The following is a 16,102-nucleotide window of genomic DNA, read 5'->3' as shown; positions in this document are numbered from 1 at the left end:
ATATTTATTCACAACACACGGCCCAAGGCTTAGTTACTAGCTAAACCCAATTCCCGACTTGCTACTTATTTAATTATTTAATTAACGTCTTTCTCGCAATTATTATTAGAAATCCCATTAATTATTTATTTAAATTACATAAACGATTCTCATTAATTATTATTAAATTACGGGGTATTACACAAACTAAAAGCTATTCAACCATCACAAAAACATACTACCATGCATCATCATCGGCAATTCAGCATCAACTTTATCTTTATGCCTAACCCATCATGTGATGATCTCAACCCCGTTTTCCTACAAACCGTCACTAAAATTGTTGGTTTACATATTAAAATACGTTCGAACTACACACATGTAATGTAGCTATCAAACACATAAATATACTTTTAAACCAAAACCCAAACTTTATACTATTTTTTATAGGCTTGTTTTTTCAAGGTCGGTGTAACTCTTTACATTTATAGTGAAAGTCTCAATTTGACGCTTATTAGGAGTCTACAACGATAATTAGAGATGACAATTATACATACATATTGATATACAATTACGCAGCACAAATACAAACTTTATCTTAACATAAAAGTGACTTGGCTAATTAATTTATAAAAACACATTATTTATTAGACAAAAGCAGTAGCCAATAAAATCGCTCCAAAAGTTCCTCTTTTAAGTATATATATTGATGATTGATATTGATATATTGATTGATATTGATTGATTGATTGATATGATATTGATATTAATATTAATTGATTGATCAAACACACAAGTGGAAGCGCAGCTCTCTTGTTCTCCTTTTAATCACCTCTTCCTTCTCTAATTCTTCTTTCTTCAAAACAGCTCCTTTTTAATTAATATATACGGAGTATACTTTAAGAATTCGTATATAAAACCGTATTACGTTAATTACCCCGTAATCCTTTTTATCTCTCCCTAGTTTAATTCAATCGAATCCAATTCCCTTGGATTTACGTCGTTTTACTTCTCCCTAATTTCTCCGCCACCGCCACAGGTCTGTATGTCTCTCTCTCTCTCTCTTTAATTTTACGATACTAAGTGATTAGTTGGTTGATGAGTGATTAGGGTTTCTACAATCTAATTTACTGCTATTACTTTGTCCGATTTCTGCAATCCAATCATATTATTTAGGGTTTTTATAATTAAGGTTTTTGTCTACTTAATTGTGTTGTTAAGAGATGCCCCTCGCTCCATTCCAACGGAGTATTTGTTTAAGTTTGATTAAAATATCCCTCACGAAATTAAAAAGTAAATAATCAATTGAGAGTTAGATAGATGGGGTAGAATAATAACTCACGGTCAAAATCGACTAGTCTCTTTTTAACAATATAATTTGGGGATTTTATTGCTCCATGACAGTATTCGATATTGTATTCATTAAAAGTTGGAATTTTGGCTGGATTTGTTAATTAATTTTGTCTATTTCTGTTAGTGATTGTTAATTTATTATATGCTGTTTGTCTTAAAAAAAAAGATTATGAAATTTGTGTTTATGTGAGTACTCCCTTTGGTTCAATTATTTGATTATTTGGATTCATGGTTACCAGATTCGCTATGAATCCCCGAGATTCGCTATGAATATGCCTTATGCGGGAGCATTGGAAGATAGCGATTAGTCGAAATGTAACTAAAATAACAGAAGGTTTTAAAATGGGTTCGAGTTATGTGACGATGGTGAAATGGGAGTGCAACGAAGGAGGAAGCAGTGAATGCACAGTTCCCGAGACTGTATAGGAGCACGGTATTTCAGCCGTGTAAGGAGACACGATTTCCTAAATCGTGTTAGATTAGCTATTAGTTTATTTTAATGTTTTCGAATAAAATTAGGAAACTCTGTATTTCCTAATCCTAGTTTTATTTAGCTTTTTCAAATCTGATTTTTAATAGTTAATTATTAAATAAGTTTCCTAGTTAGTTTAGGATGAATTAGATAGCTTAATTAGCAAGCAAAGGAATTAGAGTTATGTCTGACTTGAAGTAGGACTATAAATAAGGACCGGTTGTGGCCTTATTTTTCAAATTACATACAGAATTAATTAAAGTTTACAATTTATAAGCAATATGGATTAGTCTTGCCAGATTAGTTTACGACCCTTCCTTGTGAGGTTGAGTTAACCTCGCAAGGTTCAACCTCGCAAGATTAGAACAAGATGTAGCTATCTCTATCCCTTATTTTCGGTTCTTTAATCACAAATATCCACACAATAACAACAATCACACGCCTCACTCACAATACAATCGACAATTCCGCCGCAACTTCAACAATTTCTAGATTCGTTCAATTAAAAGCTACGCGTTTTACATCAAATTGGTTACCAGGGCCAGGTTTAGATTTATTCCTTAATAGATTTGTCTTGGAAGGTTTCTAATCATGGTTAACAATAAAGATGCTGATGGTACTCCGAAAACATGCGAAGGCGGTCATAACGAGTTGTAACATGAGATGGCTTAGATGTCTTATGTTTTAAAGGGGATAGCACCCATGTTGTAGAACAAAGAGAAGAAAAAGAATGGGGACGCTGGATCTGGTTTCGGAGGACGAACAGCCAAGAGGAAAGACGAGGAGCAAGAACGATGATGATCGGAGTCTTAAACTCGATATTCCTGATTTTAATGGCGACATGGATCCAGAAAAATATTCTTAGATTGGGTAGGACAAGTCAAGAGGGTTTTTGAGTACAAAGAATATGACGACAAGAAAAAGTTCAAGGTAACAGCAATTCTGAAACTTACTAAATACGCTTCTTTGTGGTACGAGAATTTAAAGAAACAAAGGAAGAAGGAAGGTAAAGCAAAGATTAAAGCTTGGCTTAAATTGAAGAAGCATCTCATGAAGCGATTTCTGCCCAAAGATTACGAGCTAGAAAACTACCTAAAGCTCTAATCTTTTGCGCAAGAAAGTATGTTTGTAACCGACTACATTAAGGAATTTGAGAAGATGTCCATTGTTTGCGATTTGGAAGAGAAGGAAGAATTGAAAACATCACGTTTTATTCGTGGTTTCAATCCGAGCCTAGCACAACGGGTGGAAATCCAGAATTATGATGGATTTAACGATGTTTGCAGGTTAGCGTTACAATTTGAAAAGCATGATAAGGCACAAAAACCTTATTCCTATTCTAATCTAAAGGCATGAATGCTGGAACGAGTTCTTTTTCTTATTCTAGGCCAACTCTTAGCAAGCCTAAAGAGACTCTGAAAGAAGAAGCCAAAGATAAAGAAAGGATGTTGTCGTGGAGCCTAAAGGAAATTCTATGAGGCGTTTCAAGTGTCAAGGCTATGGACCCATAGCAAACGAGCGCTCTCATAAGCGAGCCCTAACAGCTGAGGAGGAGACGGATCAAGGGGACGGCGAAGCTAACCACGAGAAAAGTGTTGTCTATGATATAGATCCGCTAAGTGAAGAAGAATGTTTGGTACTTCGTAACTTACTTGTGGAAACGAGTCTAGCAGAGGCTGAACAGAGAGAGCATATATTCCATACTCGGTGCAAGGTACATAACAAAATCTGTTATCTTATTATCGATAGTGGTTCATGTACTAATGTAGTATCGAGGGCTTTGGTTGCTGAACTTAAATTGCAAACTAGGGACCGAGATAAGCCATATAAGCTGTATTGGTTGAATGGGGATAACGGGAAAGAAACAGGCTTTGATTTCATTGAACTTAGGACCCTATAATGACGAGCTGTGGTGTGACGTGATTCCAATGAATGCATGCCACATTCTATTGGGCAGACCTTGGCAGTTTGATCGGAAAGTTCGGAAAGTTGAACACGATGGGAGGTCTAACGTGTATAGTGTGACGAAGGGTAATGTAACTTACAATCTGAAACCTATGTCACCTAATAAGCTTAAAGAGTCGAAACTAAAGAAGGGCAGCATGTTTATTGAGGCTCAAAAAGTAGAGGAAATTCTCGCTCAAGGCGAACAAGCTTATGTGCTAGTTGTTCGAGAGTTGGATTCCGTTGTTGCAAGTAATACCCGTGGAGTGCAGGGGTTGCTTGATGAGTTTATGGATGTATTTCCCGAGGAGTTACCATATGGGTTACCTCCCTTGCGGGGAATTGAACATCAAATAGACTTGATTCCAGGAGCGGCATTACCAAATAAGCCTACTTATCGCTCTAATCCAGAGGAGGCGAAAGAATTACAGAGGCAAGTCTAGGAGTTGATTCAAAGAGGTTATGTATAGGAGAGCTTGAGTCCATGTGCAGTACCTGCTTTATTAGTGCCGAAAAAAGAGGGAACATGGAGAATGTGTATTGATAGTAGGGCGGTGAATAACATTACCATTAAGGCCTTGTTCTTTTAGACTTAAAGTCACCCCCTTTAAGTTCAGTTCCTATAAGTTCAGTTCAGCTCTTATAAGTTAAGTTCAGTTCAGCTCCTATAAGTTCAGTTCAGTTTCTATAAGTTCGGTTCAGCTCCTATAAGGTCAGTTTAGACAAGTTCATACAACTTATATTAACTATAAATTCATACCCGTTGTCTAATACTTACAAATTGGAAATAAAATAGTACTCTTTTCATTTAAATCAATGCAAAAAAATCCAATACACATTATTCTAAAAAAAAATATAGCCCTTATTATTTGTTTATGCTAAACCGCCTACTCATTACTTATTCACAAATCCACCTATCTCATTAATATTTTTACCCTTATTTCACCTATGCCTCATTAATCTCAACAGATTGAGATATATTTGAAACAAAGCATAAGGAAACTATGTACAAGGTACGAATTAACATAGTAAGGCTATGTTTAACTGGGTACGAAGCTTGGTATGAACAACAGTCTGACGCTCTATTACTACTGTTAAGAAGTCTGAGGGTGGGTATTGGAAATCCAAGATCCACTTTAAGACCCGTATATAGTGTATTGTGTGTGTAAAAGTACGTGGGTCCTATTTATTGTTGTTGATACTTTTGATAGGTTTGAGAGATAAAGTGGAATAAATAAGAGAGTCTCAGTAAGTCTTAACGATAAAGTGAGTCCTTTTTACTATTGTTAAGACTCATATTCAATATGTGGATAAACTTAGTCTAAAAGACATTTGGCGAGACAATGGATTCAATATGAAAGTGAGGAGGAGGAGGATAATATGGAAATAGATGGTTAGAAATAAAATGTAATATGTAATTTATTTTTTATTGTAATGTATTGTTGTACTTCTATAAATATAAAAAATTAACTTAGTTCAGTTCGACTTCTATAAGTTCAGTTCAGCTCTTATAAGTTCAGTTTAGCTTCTATAGCTTCTATGGCCCTGTTGTTTCTGGTTTTTTTTAGCTTGAGCTCGAGCTCACCACAACAACAACAATAACACTACTACCACTACCACCACCACCACCACCACCACGACTACTACCACCACCACCACTACCACCACCACGACCACCACGACCACTACTACTACCACCACCACCACTATTACTATCACTACTACTACCACCACCACTACTACCACTACCACTACCACTACTACTACTACTATTACTATTATTAGAGTGTTTAGGTAGCTCGTGTAAGTATCATACTAATTTGAGTGATTCGGTAGCCACCAAGAACCACCATCAATCCTAATTTAATTAATTAAATAATTAAATAAATAAAAGTTAACAAATCCTAATTTTATCTTTGCCAAACAAATACATTTTGAATGATTAATTAAAAATCAACAAATAATATTAATAATTGATAAAAAAGTAAAATACTTTATTAATTGTTAAATTGGAATCAATCTTTTGAGTCATTTGAGAAATTAGAATAAGTTTTAGGAAAAATGATGATTTAAGAGTTCATTTGGTTGGGTTTTAGGTAAAAAAGGGTACTAAATGGAATGTTTAAGAAAAAATGTATGTGAAAAAATAAAGTTCGTATTTGAAAAAAAATACGTATTTATAATAAAAGTAATAATAGTAATATTTTTAATAATAATATTAGTTTATTAAAATTAATAGTAGCAATGTTATTAATAATATTATAATTAATTAATATTCATATTCATATTAATAAGAGTATTAGTAATTGTATTATTTATATTAATATCGATATTATTGATTGTAGTAATCACAATATTCATTATAATAATAATAATAATAATAATAATAATAATAATAATAATTGTGATGGTTAATTAATTAATAACGATAATAAAAATATTAATATTAATAATATTAATATAACAATGATTTGGCAAAACCCCAAATCATTTTGGGATTAAGGCTCTGATGTTGTTGTTGTTGTAATAAATAAATAAATATTAAAATATTAAGCCTGGGCAAGGTCGCCGGCCTGAGCCGACCCAACCCTTTCCATTCTGTTCAGTTCGTATCAGTTCAGTAAGTTAGCTCGTGTAAGTTCAGCCGAGCCGCAACCAGGGTTTTAAAACTCGGCCGGTTCGTCTCGTCTCGGCCAAGAAGTATCGGTCTCGTTGGTTGCCGATACACGATACGACGAGTTTTATCAGCTAGTTTAAAAGAGGGCAAAAATCGGCCGAGTAGCAACTCGGGTATCACTCGGCCGATATGACCCCGATATGACCGCACCAAACTGAAAAGATGATATCTATGACAGATTCTTACCATTAAATTTTGTGGATGAAGACGAGCAGTGGATAATTCAGACGAGATAATCTTATTTTAGTGTTAGTTTTTTGGGTTGGTTCAGTGAAATTTTTGACAGGGATGAAGATGGGTGATGAGTCATAATGTTTTAGTAATTAGGTTTCGGGAGTTGTTTGTAAGTATATTTAAGTATTTTAATTTCTTTTATTAATTAATTTATAATATGTGGTAATGGGGTGTGAGACGTGGCTAATGGGACACCATTAGTCATTTGTGTACTCAATACTCTATGTAGGTATGTAGGGAGAGGGGATCCTCTCCATTTCCTATTCTCTCCATTTCCTTCCATTTCCTCTAATAGAACAATATTTAATCATTATCCACTCTCACCCTTTTCATTGACCTGACCGTTAGATCGTTTTGAGACGAAATCTAGACCATTAATAAGAAATGGAAGGAAATGGAGAGAGGAATAAATGGAGAGAAACTCAATTGGTATGTAGGTAACTGACAACTGTTACAGTATTTATTTTATTGTTTTAAAATTAATTTTTTTGTTTTAAACATAATTTTTGTAATTACTTTTAAGTATTTATCTATTTCCTTCCTTCAATCATTCATTTACATTTTAACTTGCTTCAGCCAGTTTACCGATACACACCGAGATTTTCATTTAGTACTTAAAAATGTTTTTGTGGACATATTTCGTTATATTATAATATCTAAAACATATATAAATAATAAAAAAAATATAAAACATTGTAAAACAAAAATCGGCCGCGACAAACGAGTCAAGGTCCGCGACAAGCGGTTCAGGAGCGATTTCGGGACACCGCGACCGCTACCGCAATCGCGACCGGAGATTTAAAACCCGCCGCAGCCCGCTCCGAGCCGAGTTGAGTTCCTATAAATTCAGTTCAGCTTCTATAAGTTCAGTTCAGCTCCTAAAAGTTCAGTTCAGTTCAGCAACTTCAAGTTCAAAAGTTGAGTTCAGCAAGTTGAAATTCAAAAGAACAGGGCCTAAATACCGCTTTCCTATGCCTAGACTTGACGATATGTTGGATGAATTTTCTAGTTCATGTGTGTTTTCTAAGCTAGATTTGAGAAGTGGTTATCATTAGATGAGGATTCGAGAGGGAGATGAGTGGAAGACAACCTTTAACGAAACAAGGGTTATATGAATGGTTCGTGATGCCGTTTGGTCTATGTAATGCTCCTAGCTTGTTTATGAGGCTTATGAATGAAGTGTTAAGGCCTTCCCTTAACAAATTTGTGGTTGTATATCTAGATGATATTCTGATTTACAGTAAGAATGAAGAACACAAGCAACATCTTAGGGCCGTGTTTGAAATGATGAGGAAACAAAAATTGTTTGGTAAGCTTGAGAAGTGCACGTTTATGGTGTCAAGTGTAGTGTTTCTTGGCTACATTGTCGGTAAGGATGGAGTGAGAATGGACCCATCCAAGGTCGAAGCTATTCAAGCCTGGCCGGTTCCTAAATCGACTACAGAAGTGCTATTCAAGCCTGGCCGGTTCCTAGTTCGTTAAGGTGGCATGGACTTTGATGAGGGTGAGTGCATTCACTGTAGCTTTGTGCTGTGGCTGATTTTGAAACATCTGTTTTGCTTAGGATATTACATAGGAGTTTATATGAGAAAAACCGATCTATTCACTCTCTCGAAATTGTATCAGATATTTTAGTTGCTGCTACTATCAATTTCTTCTGTGGCAATTCTTCGTGTACAATTTTTTCACTGTAGCCATTTTAAGATGAATGCTGGCATGGAAGTTGGTGTTTGCTTGCTGGAATGTGACTACTGACTATCTTTAATGCTTCCAGAATTCGGGTTGGATCGTAAAATCTGTTTTAAATAGAGCAAGTGTTGTTTAAAACTTGGTTAGGCGTTTATATTTGCTCTCTTTTTAGATTAGATTATTGAACACGTGATATTTGTTAAACCTTAATATGGATCCTGATTTCTGTTGGAATTAGGGTTACCGGATTCGCTTGGTACCCTACGAATTGCGGATTGTTAAGAACGAATTCTATCATGTTGCTTAATAAAAATACGCATAACACATTATGTAAGAGCGAATCGCGAATCAGTAAAGGCGTATTCATAGCGAATCTGGTAACCATGGTTGGAATGATTACCTCATAGCTTTGGGCTTTATGGCCATCCGAAAAACTTTTGACCATAAAGTTTTCTTACTTTCTCTTCTGGAGTGCCTACTTGATATTACCTCTATTTTTTTTTTTCCAATCGAGTTGCTCTTAAAACGTGTTGCTCTCTTTCCTTCCGTGCAGACATTGTGTCGGCAAGTTGCGACTCGAGTCTTTGATTACTATTTGTTTGGAAAGAGAGCTAATAATGGAGGATTGGGGTAAGATTTGATGTTACACTGGCTTATGCATTATAAAGCTGATACTCTGAATAATTTGAAACTGCTGTATCCTAGTCTATTTTGTTTTTAATCTTGTTGAAATGCACTGGCTTTTGGACTACACCTTAGTCTTATCGCTGTTGTCTTAGTCACTGTCTCCTTATGCGGTCCTTAGTTTGAAAAGGCGCAAGGCACACCAAGGTTCTAAGGGGCCGTGGCCTTTTAGATGCAAGGCGCCTTATTTTTTAGCTTCATTTTATTTCCCAAATAAAATTTTGCACAACAATACTCCTTTTAGGACTTTTCAAGTTGACTAACATTTAAAGGAGTAAAGTTTGGGAATAATGGTATAAAGAAAAGGCATATCTAAAGATTTCGACGTGCTAATGAACCTCAGGATCCTCGCTAATGAACCAAGACGTTTAGGATAGTGCCTCATCCAAGGTGCGCCTTTTCAAACTAAGATGTGGTTTAAGTTGGTTTCTAGACATGAAGTGATTGTATTTCACTTTGTATACTATGGTCATAAACTCATAACGGTTCATTAATACTATGAATATACTTAAGTTCATAAATGTTATGTCAAATGGCGTCATTGTTTTGAAAATTTAAATAGGTAGTTTGATAAGTAATAATAAATGCACAAAATTGCAGAAGCTTTTGAAGCAGATTTTGACAGGAAATTAATGATGTTTGGAAATACATGATATACACAAATAGTCAGAGTTAAAACGCAGGAGAGGTTGAATATTAGAAATGTAATGATTCCTGATTAAGTCTCACCTATAAAGCATTTTTTTGTAACTTATTGTCAAACTAAATCATGACTAGAGTTTAGAAGGATCACTTACAACGATTAGATGACCACTAATGAATATAAGTGTTAACTAAGGATCACCTTCTATGGTAAAATTGCGATTGGCAATAGGAAATTGATCATAGAATAAGTTGGTCACTAACAGTGTTAAAAGAGCTTAACACTGAATATATTATAGGTACCTTATTTTTTATGGTAAAGTAATTTTACACCATGTTAGTGTAAGGTGGCCTTTATACAAGTCTTTGTGATGGTAGACGTCTATTTGGACTCATTGGAGTAGTTGGGTGAGTTTATGGTCGTTAGTGATCATTTAATTCAACATACGCGATATGGCAATTGAAACTTGAAATAGTCTCTGCTGCGCTGATGATTTTAATACTTCGGTTGCGGTAATTATGTACCAAGAAGTGGGATACCATATTGAGCTGTATTTCTTTACTCGCTGATGATATAATGACTGTTTGCCTATGAAATAGAGGATGAGGCTGTCCCACAACTTTTGAAAAAGGAAGAACCTAGAAGCAATTGGGATGATGAAGATCTTGATGATAATGATGTGAAGGAATCTTGGGAGGATGACGATGAACCTGAACCGGTATGATGATTTTGTCAGTTCACTTAAGTTTTAATTAGAGGGGGTTTTATCTGATGTTTTCTCATGTTTTTGTATTATGTTTTTCCAGGCACCTGCACCTGTAAAGGCTCCTGAAAAACCTACCAAGAAGGCTGGAAGTAGTAAGGACTCGGCTAAAAAAGGAAACGAAGTTGAACTAGCCGTAGAAGCAGAAGCACCATTGGATCCTGTAGCAGAGAAATTGCGTCAGCAAAGGTCAGTTTTGGTGCTGATAATATTACATTTAGTATAACTGAAACTTCTACATTGTATTGCTGTAGAACCGACATTTTGGGAACAGTAGGTTGTTAAACCGTTTACTCATAATCGCACAGACAGTCTGAAACTACCGTGTGTTTGAAGAATGTCGTGGTTACACTTGTCACTCAAGAGCTACCTCTTTAGTTTTATTCTCGCATATGAAGTTGTCTATTAGCAATCAACCATCCACTGACCAGTTTAAATATGCTGCAACCTTGAATGAAATGTGTGACCTTAATGAAAAAGTGAAGAATCCCAAATGTTTATTTTATTCTTGGTATGATCATAGTACGCATGCATTTCATTCTATGCCTTCAGATTAACCGTGTTGCTTACTTGGTCTTTGATAAGTTGCTTAATGTTGGTTCATCGTATCATGAATGCTGAATTTCAACCTATTCAAGTAAGTAGTAGTAGAAAATGTCCTTGGTCTATTGGTCAATTGGTCAAGTGGGAATGTGGCACTGGTAGATGTGGAACGCCTGTAGGTTTGATGGAAAATCTATGTTTCAGTGTTTCACAGTTCTTCAGGGTGAGAGGGTCGTCAGAGAAGGCTTGGTTTGGCATTTTTGTATCTCATATTGTTTGTTAGTGTAAACTAGAATTAGAATTATGCCGTGGCTTACCATTGTTGAACGCTTCAATCATTTATATTGACAACCTGAGAAAGATACACATAATTGCTACGTTACTCTTTGGTTTGTTTCAGCATGCCACTGACATTGTTCTTAATGCAGATTAGTTGAGGAAGCGGATTATAAGTCCACTACGGAGCTGTTTGGTAAAAAAAGTGGTGATGATAAGATTCTTGACAATTTCATTCCTAGATCTGAAAGCGACTTCTTGGAATATGCCGAATTGATCTCTAATAAGCTTCGACTGTTCGAGGTACATTCATATTGGTTTGATTACTTCATATTCATTCCAACACTTTGTTTGGTCACATGCTTCTTCTTTGGTTGATTAGTAGCACTACAAAATATTTACCTAGCATATACCATTTTCTCAATGCAGAAAAGTTTTCATTACTTGGGGTTATTGAAATCGGTGATGAGGCTGTCAATGACTTCTTTAAAAGCTGCAGATGCTAAGGACGTTGCCTCCTCTGTGACTGCTATTGCAAATGAGAAGCTGAAGGCTGAAAAGGAGGCCAATGCTGGCAAAAAGAAAGGAGGTAAAGGTCCTACAATATCAACCGTCTTTGGTTGTGTTATTTGTCATACGAGTATCTCGACTTTAAACATATAAGACAGTTCAACTAGTGACTTCTTTTCCACTTAGGAGTTAGGACCCATCTATATGCATTGATATCCTTCATATCTGCGAGTAAGTCTTCCGAGAGACGGTCTTTAAATAAATTTACTGCGATAACATTTTACAATTTGAAGTAAAATGCGACCAAAAGTAAAGCAACGACTATGGATGATATGAAATTGGTTTGCTTATAAAAACGGTTAAAGGGTTACGAAAACACACATAAAAGGGTATGAAAAAGGTGCTCTCTCAAGTAAATTAATGAGAGACCGTCTCTCAAGTATTTGGGCTCATCTGCTCCTTTGGCTTACTTTACTTTTTTATTATTTCATATTCCTTTTTATGTGTGAAAAGGTAGCAATTTCTGATCTTTGAGGAGTGAGGATGTAGGTTAGTGGTCCTCTAATTTTTTGGTAAAACAATTAGTCAAAATATCTTATTGTATATCAAATTCTCATTGCCTTTTCTGCAGGCCTTGTTGCCTGTAGAAGCCGTGTACACTACTCTTTTAAGCAATAGAATTGGAGTTTTCAATTACTCTGATTGTGTCTTTTTCCTATTTTCTTGGTGTGTTATTTTATGTTTACCCACAGGTGCAAAAAAGAAATCAATTCATGTTGGGAAGCCTGATGATGATGTGGCATTAGCTGCCTATGCTGATGCTGATGCGGATGATTATGATTTTATGTGAACACATCAAGCAACAAATATATATTGATCTATCATAGTGCCGAAATCATACACCCTTCGATTGTTGGGGGTTACGTTATTGTTGGGTTAAAGACGGTGGGACTTTTAAATTTACTATCAAGTTTCACCAATGAGGAATAGATTTGTGTATGCTTTTAGTTTATTCATTACAGAGCTTAGTTTTGAGATCAGTTAGTTGGTGTAGTTGGTATTTGATTGGAGTCGTCTTTTGGTGTTTTATCCAATGATTTTCCCCCACTTATGGAATAAAAGTCTTGGGAGTTTTGTTGGGGATGTTGAATGTCCGACTTCTTTGTTTATTCTATTACGATAAATCATATATCGCCATTGTGCCCGCATTGTTCTTGTTAATAATATTAGCAGCTGCCAGACATTATTTGTGTGCACTCAACAAGTCTTGCTGAAGACGGGTCGGAGCGAGTGACGGGTAATGCCATTCACAAAACGGATAGGGGGGACAAGGTGGGGGCACCCCCATGTGCTTCCCTCTCTCCTCTATTTGGGTCATTTGTGAGAGGAAATGATATCCGTCACTCCAAAGTGACGGATACGTGCCGTCTTCAATGAGATTTTGTGGTGTGCACTACTGTGATCATTCGTGATAATGGTTTCGTTTTCCAACCTGTATCATTGTAAGAAATGGATGTGGAATTGCCAATATGGAGTCTGGTGGTTTCAATTTTTTTCCTCGAGTTTGGTTTAGGTGAAAAGCACACTTCACTTCTTTGAACTTTTGATTCTATGTAGTTAATTTTTAAGTCTGTTTCTCAGGTTCATCCATATTCTCACAACATCTCAGTCACCAGTCCTCACTATCCCTGGCACACCCACAACATTCCTTCAGTACAACCACCAAGCTTATCCCCATGTTGGTTGCTAGTGACCCGCTCTTTTGGTTGTGGTGAGCTAGTGGTCAGGGGTAGTGGTAACAAGCTAGTAGGGATGTTGGTGAGGAGGGGTAGAAGGTGGAGTTTAGGGACAAGGTTGAAAGTTTGCTAGGGGTGAAATTACAATGATAACTCTTAAAAATGAACGAGAATATGAAGCACGTAGAAAAATGAGCTCGTATTTACAGGGTCCGGAAAATGACAGGATTTTTTTTTTATTTTTTTTTTTTTATTTTTTTTATAACGGAAATTTCCATGATACCCATTAATTTTGTCAGATTTTCCATGGTACCTCTGCTTTTAAGAATCCACCCTAGTACCCATAAGGTTTCATTTTTGTGCCTGTGGTACCCCTTAATGTAACGACCGTTAACAGAATGTTAACTTTTGATGACGTGGCAATAATTATTATATTAAAAATTAAAAATTAATAAAAAAAAATGAAAAAAAATAAAAGTTTGAGCATTTCTTATGATACGCCAGTATTTTATACATTTTTTCCCCAGATATCCCTAAGTTACAATAAAAGAAGCATCATGTTATGCCATTACAACTCACCACCCAAAAAATTAACAAGGTTATGAATTTAAGAAGAGATTATATAGAAAATGAATCCTGACTTACGTGGCTATGTTAACTTAGTACAAGAAGCTAGATAATTGTTTAACATGGCTATGTAATTTAAAAGAAAGATTTGAGAAATTAAGTTAATGATGACATGAAGGCAAAAATGAAGATTTTGTTCACTCTCTATATTTTAACATAAAATTAGCATTAAATATGTACATGTTGATGTTGAGTAAGAGTAAATCGAGATGACACACAGAATTATAGCAAAATGACTACCTTCGCTATTACATTGGTTAAATAAGGAATCTAGTGGAAAAACTGTATAAGAAAATTGCTCAAGGGTACCATTGGGAAAATTGTTACATCTCAGAGATATCTGGGGAAGAATGTAACACCCCCACTTAGGAAGGAGCCTTAACAAGACATTCCCGACTAAATAGACGTGTTACCATCTCGATAAACCGAGGCTGTGAATAACAAAGTAAAGCAATCACAAAGGTACTTAAATAAATCGTTTACATCCGAACTGAAAGACTAGCCAGCACGGCTTTACAGCTTCAACCAAAAGTAAAGAAGTATAAAAGTTACAAAGCTTATTAACTCAAATGAAATACTAATGTTTAAAAACTCGTGAAACTAGACTCAAGGTCCAAGACTCAGTCGCGTTCATCCAATTCCCCCAAACACAGCTACTACTTTGTACCTGCTTTATTAACTGCTCCCCATTCAATCGAAAATTATTGAATAGATCAACACAGGCCACCCCGAAAATAGGTGACAATTTGACACAAACGCGTCAACCACTGGTTGAGTAGGGATAATAAATAATAACAAGAACAACAGTACCGATAATGAAGTAGCAAAACAGATAAAAAGAGACATGGAAGCGCATATGTACGATCCCCGCCTTCGCAGGTCAACCGTCCACCTCATCACATTATATGGCACAACTCCCTGGTCACTGTGATCATATCAAAATGGTACAACTCCCTGGTCACCGTACCATGTCACCTCTATGCCGTACACCTCCATGTCACAACTCCCTGGTCACCGTGCCTTACTACACCACACATGGCGCATTTCAATAATACTCAAGACAATATACAATAATGATGAAACAATGAATACAAAATAACACGCGCGCGACTATAGAAGCAAAACTGTAAACACACTTCTATATCACGCCCAAGTCGATCGACCAGCAGCAACACGCAGGCTTAGACGGCTTCCTATACCTCGTTTCACGCAATAATTCGCAAAATATAACAATAGAAAGAACTTAGTTGAGTAGGGTATCCCTACCTTGTTGGCAAATCCGCAATACGATGGCAAGCAAGGTTCTAGAATCGATCATGTACGAATCCGTGCCTTATTACGAAAACACAATTCATACAATCAACTACTGGGCAGTATAATTCCATTGATTAATCAAGCATCCCAAACCCCATCTAATTAATAATTATAATTGTGTGTTTAGGGCATACTCATGTTGAGTTATGATATTAATATCAGTTACATAGATTAAAAATGATAGTAAACTACTTACGATGATTAAGAATTAAATTGTCAGACGGTAGAGATGAATCGTGTGTGCTGTCTCTCTTCTTTCTCCTTTTTCACGAGGGTAGGTTTTATGTGTGTGTTTGTGTTTAGAAACTGACAAAAGGAATATGGGAAGTCGTAAAATGAATTATATAAGAAATAGGGTTAAGCGTTGAACAAAACTAAGGAGCCGTGTGTTATGTCGATCGACGTCCACTGCTTGGTCGACCGACACACACTTGGTCGTCCTACGCTACCCCTTTGGTCGAACAACCTAAACACCCAACACACACATCTATTCCCACTGTGTCGTGCAAACACATATTGCCAAAACTCAAGTCACTCAAGTCGGTAGACACAACATGCTATATCGCTAGACCGAACTTGTAACTTCGCTAGACCGACCAATAAACACCCAACTAAACCCATGAAGCGATATATTAAGACCCATACACAACACCCATAC

At 36.1% G+C, this 16,102-nt stretch overlaps 1 protein-coding gene across 4 annotated transcripts; it reads left to right on the top strand.

Moving 5' to 3' along the window:
* The first annotated feature begins 603 nt into the window (after window positions 1-603).
* Window positions 604-12,974, top strand: LOC141633097 (uncharacterized). Of its 4 annotated transcripts, XM_074445584.1 has the most exons (8): window positions 786-1,018; window positions 8,434-8,469; window positions 8,902-8,978; window positions 10,275-10,393; window positions 10,482-10,627; window positions 11,410-11,560; window positions 11,687-11,846; window positions 12,520-12,974. In XM_074445584.1, exons 3-8 carry the CDS (start codon window positions 8,966-8,968, stop codon window positions 12,615-12,617), a joined length of 687 nt encoding a protein of 228 aa, XP_074301685.1. In that variant the 5' UTR covers window positions 786-1,018; window positions 8,434-8,469; window positions 8,902-8,965; the 3' UTR covers window positions 12,618-12,974. The 4 variants fall into 4 exon arrangements, with proteins under 4 accessions (XP_074301684.1, XP_074301687.1, XP_074301685.1 ...); XM_074445583.1 differs by lacking the exon at window positions 8,434-8,469 and having other exon boundaries at window positions 604-1,018; XM_074445586.1 differs by lacking the exon at window positions 8,434-8,469 and having other exon boundaries at window positions 607-1,022.
* Window positions 12,975-16,102: the final 3,128 nt, after the last annotated feature.

Source organism: Silene latifolia, chromosome Y, assembly GCF_048544455.1.
Source record: "Silene latifolia isolate original U9 population chromosome Y, ASM4854445v1, whole genome shotgun sequence".
Taxonomy (NCBI): domain Eukaryota; kingdom Viridiplantae; phylum Streptophyta; class Magnoliopsida; order Caryophyllales; family Caryophyllaceae; genus Silene; species Silene latifolia.
The sequence above is the reverse complement of the archived record's forward strand: the minus strand, read 5'-3'. Positions and strand labels throughout refer to the sequence as shown.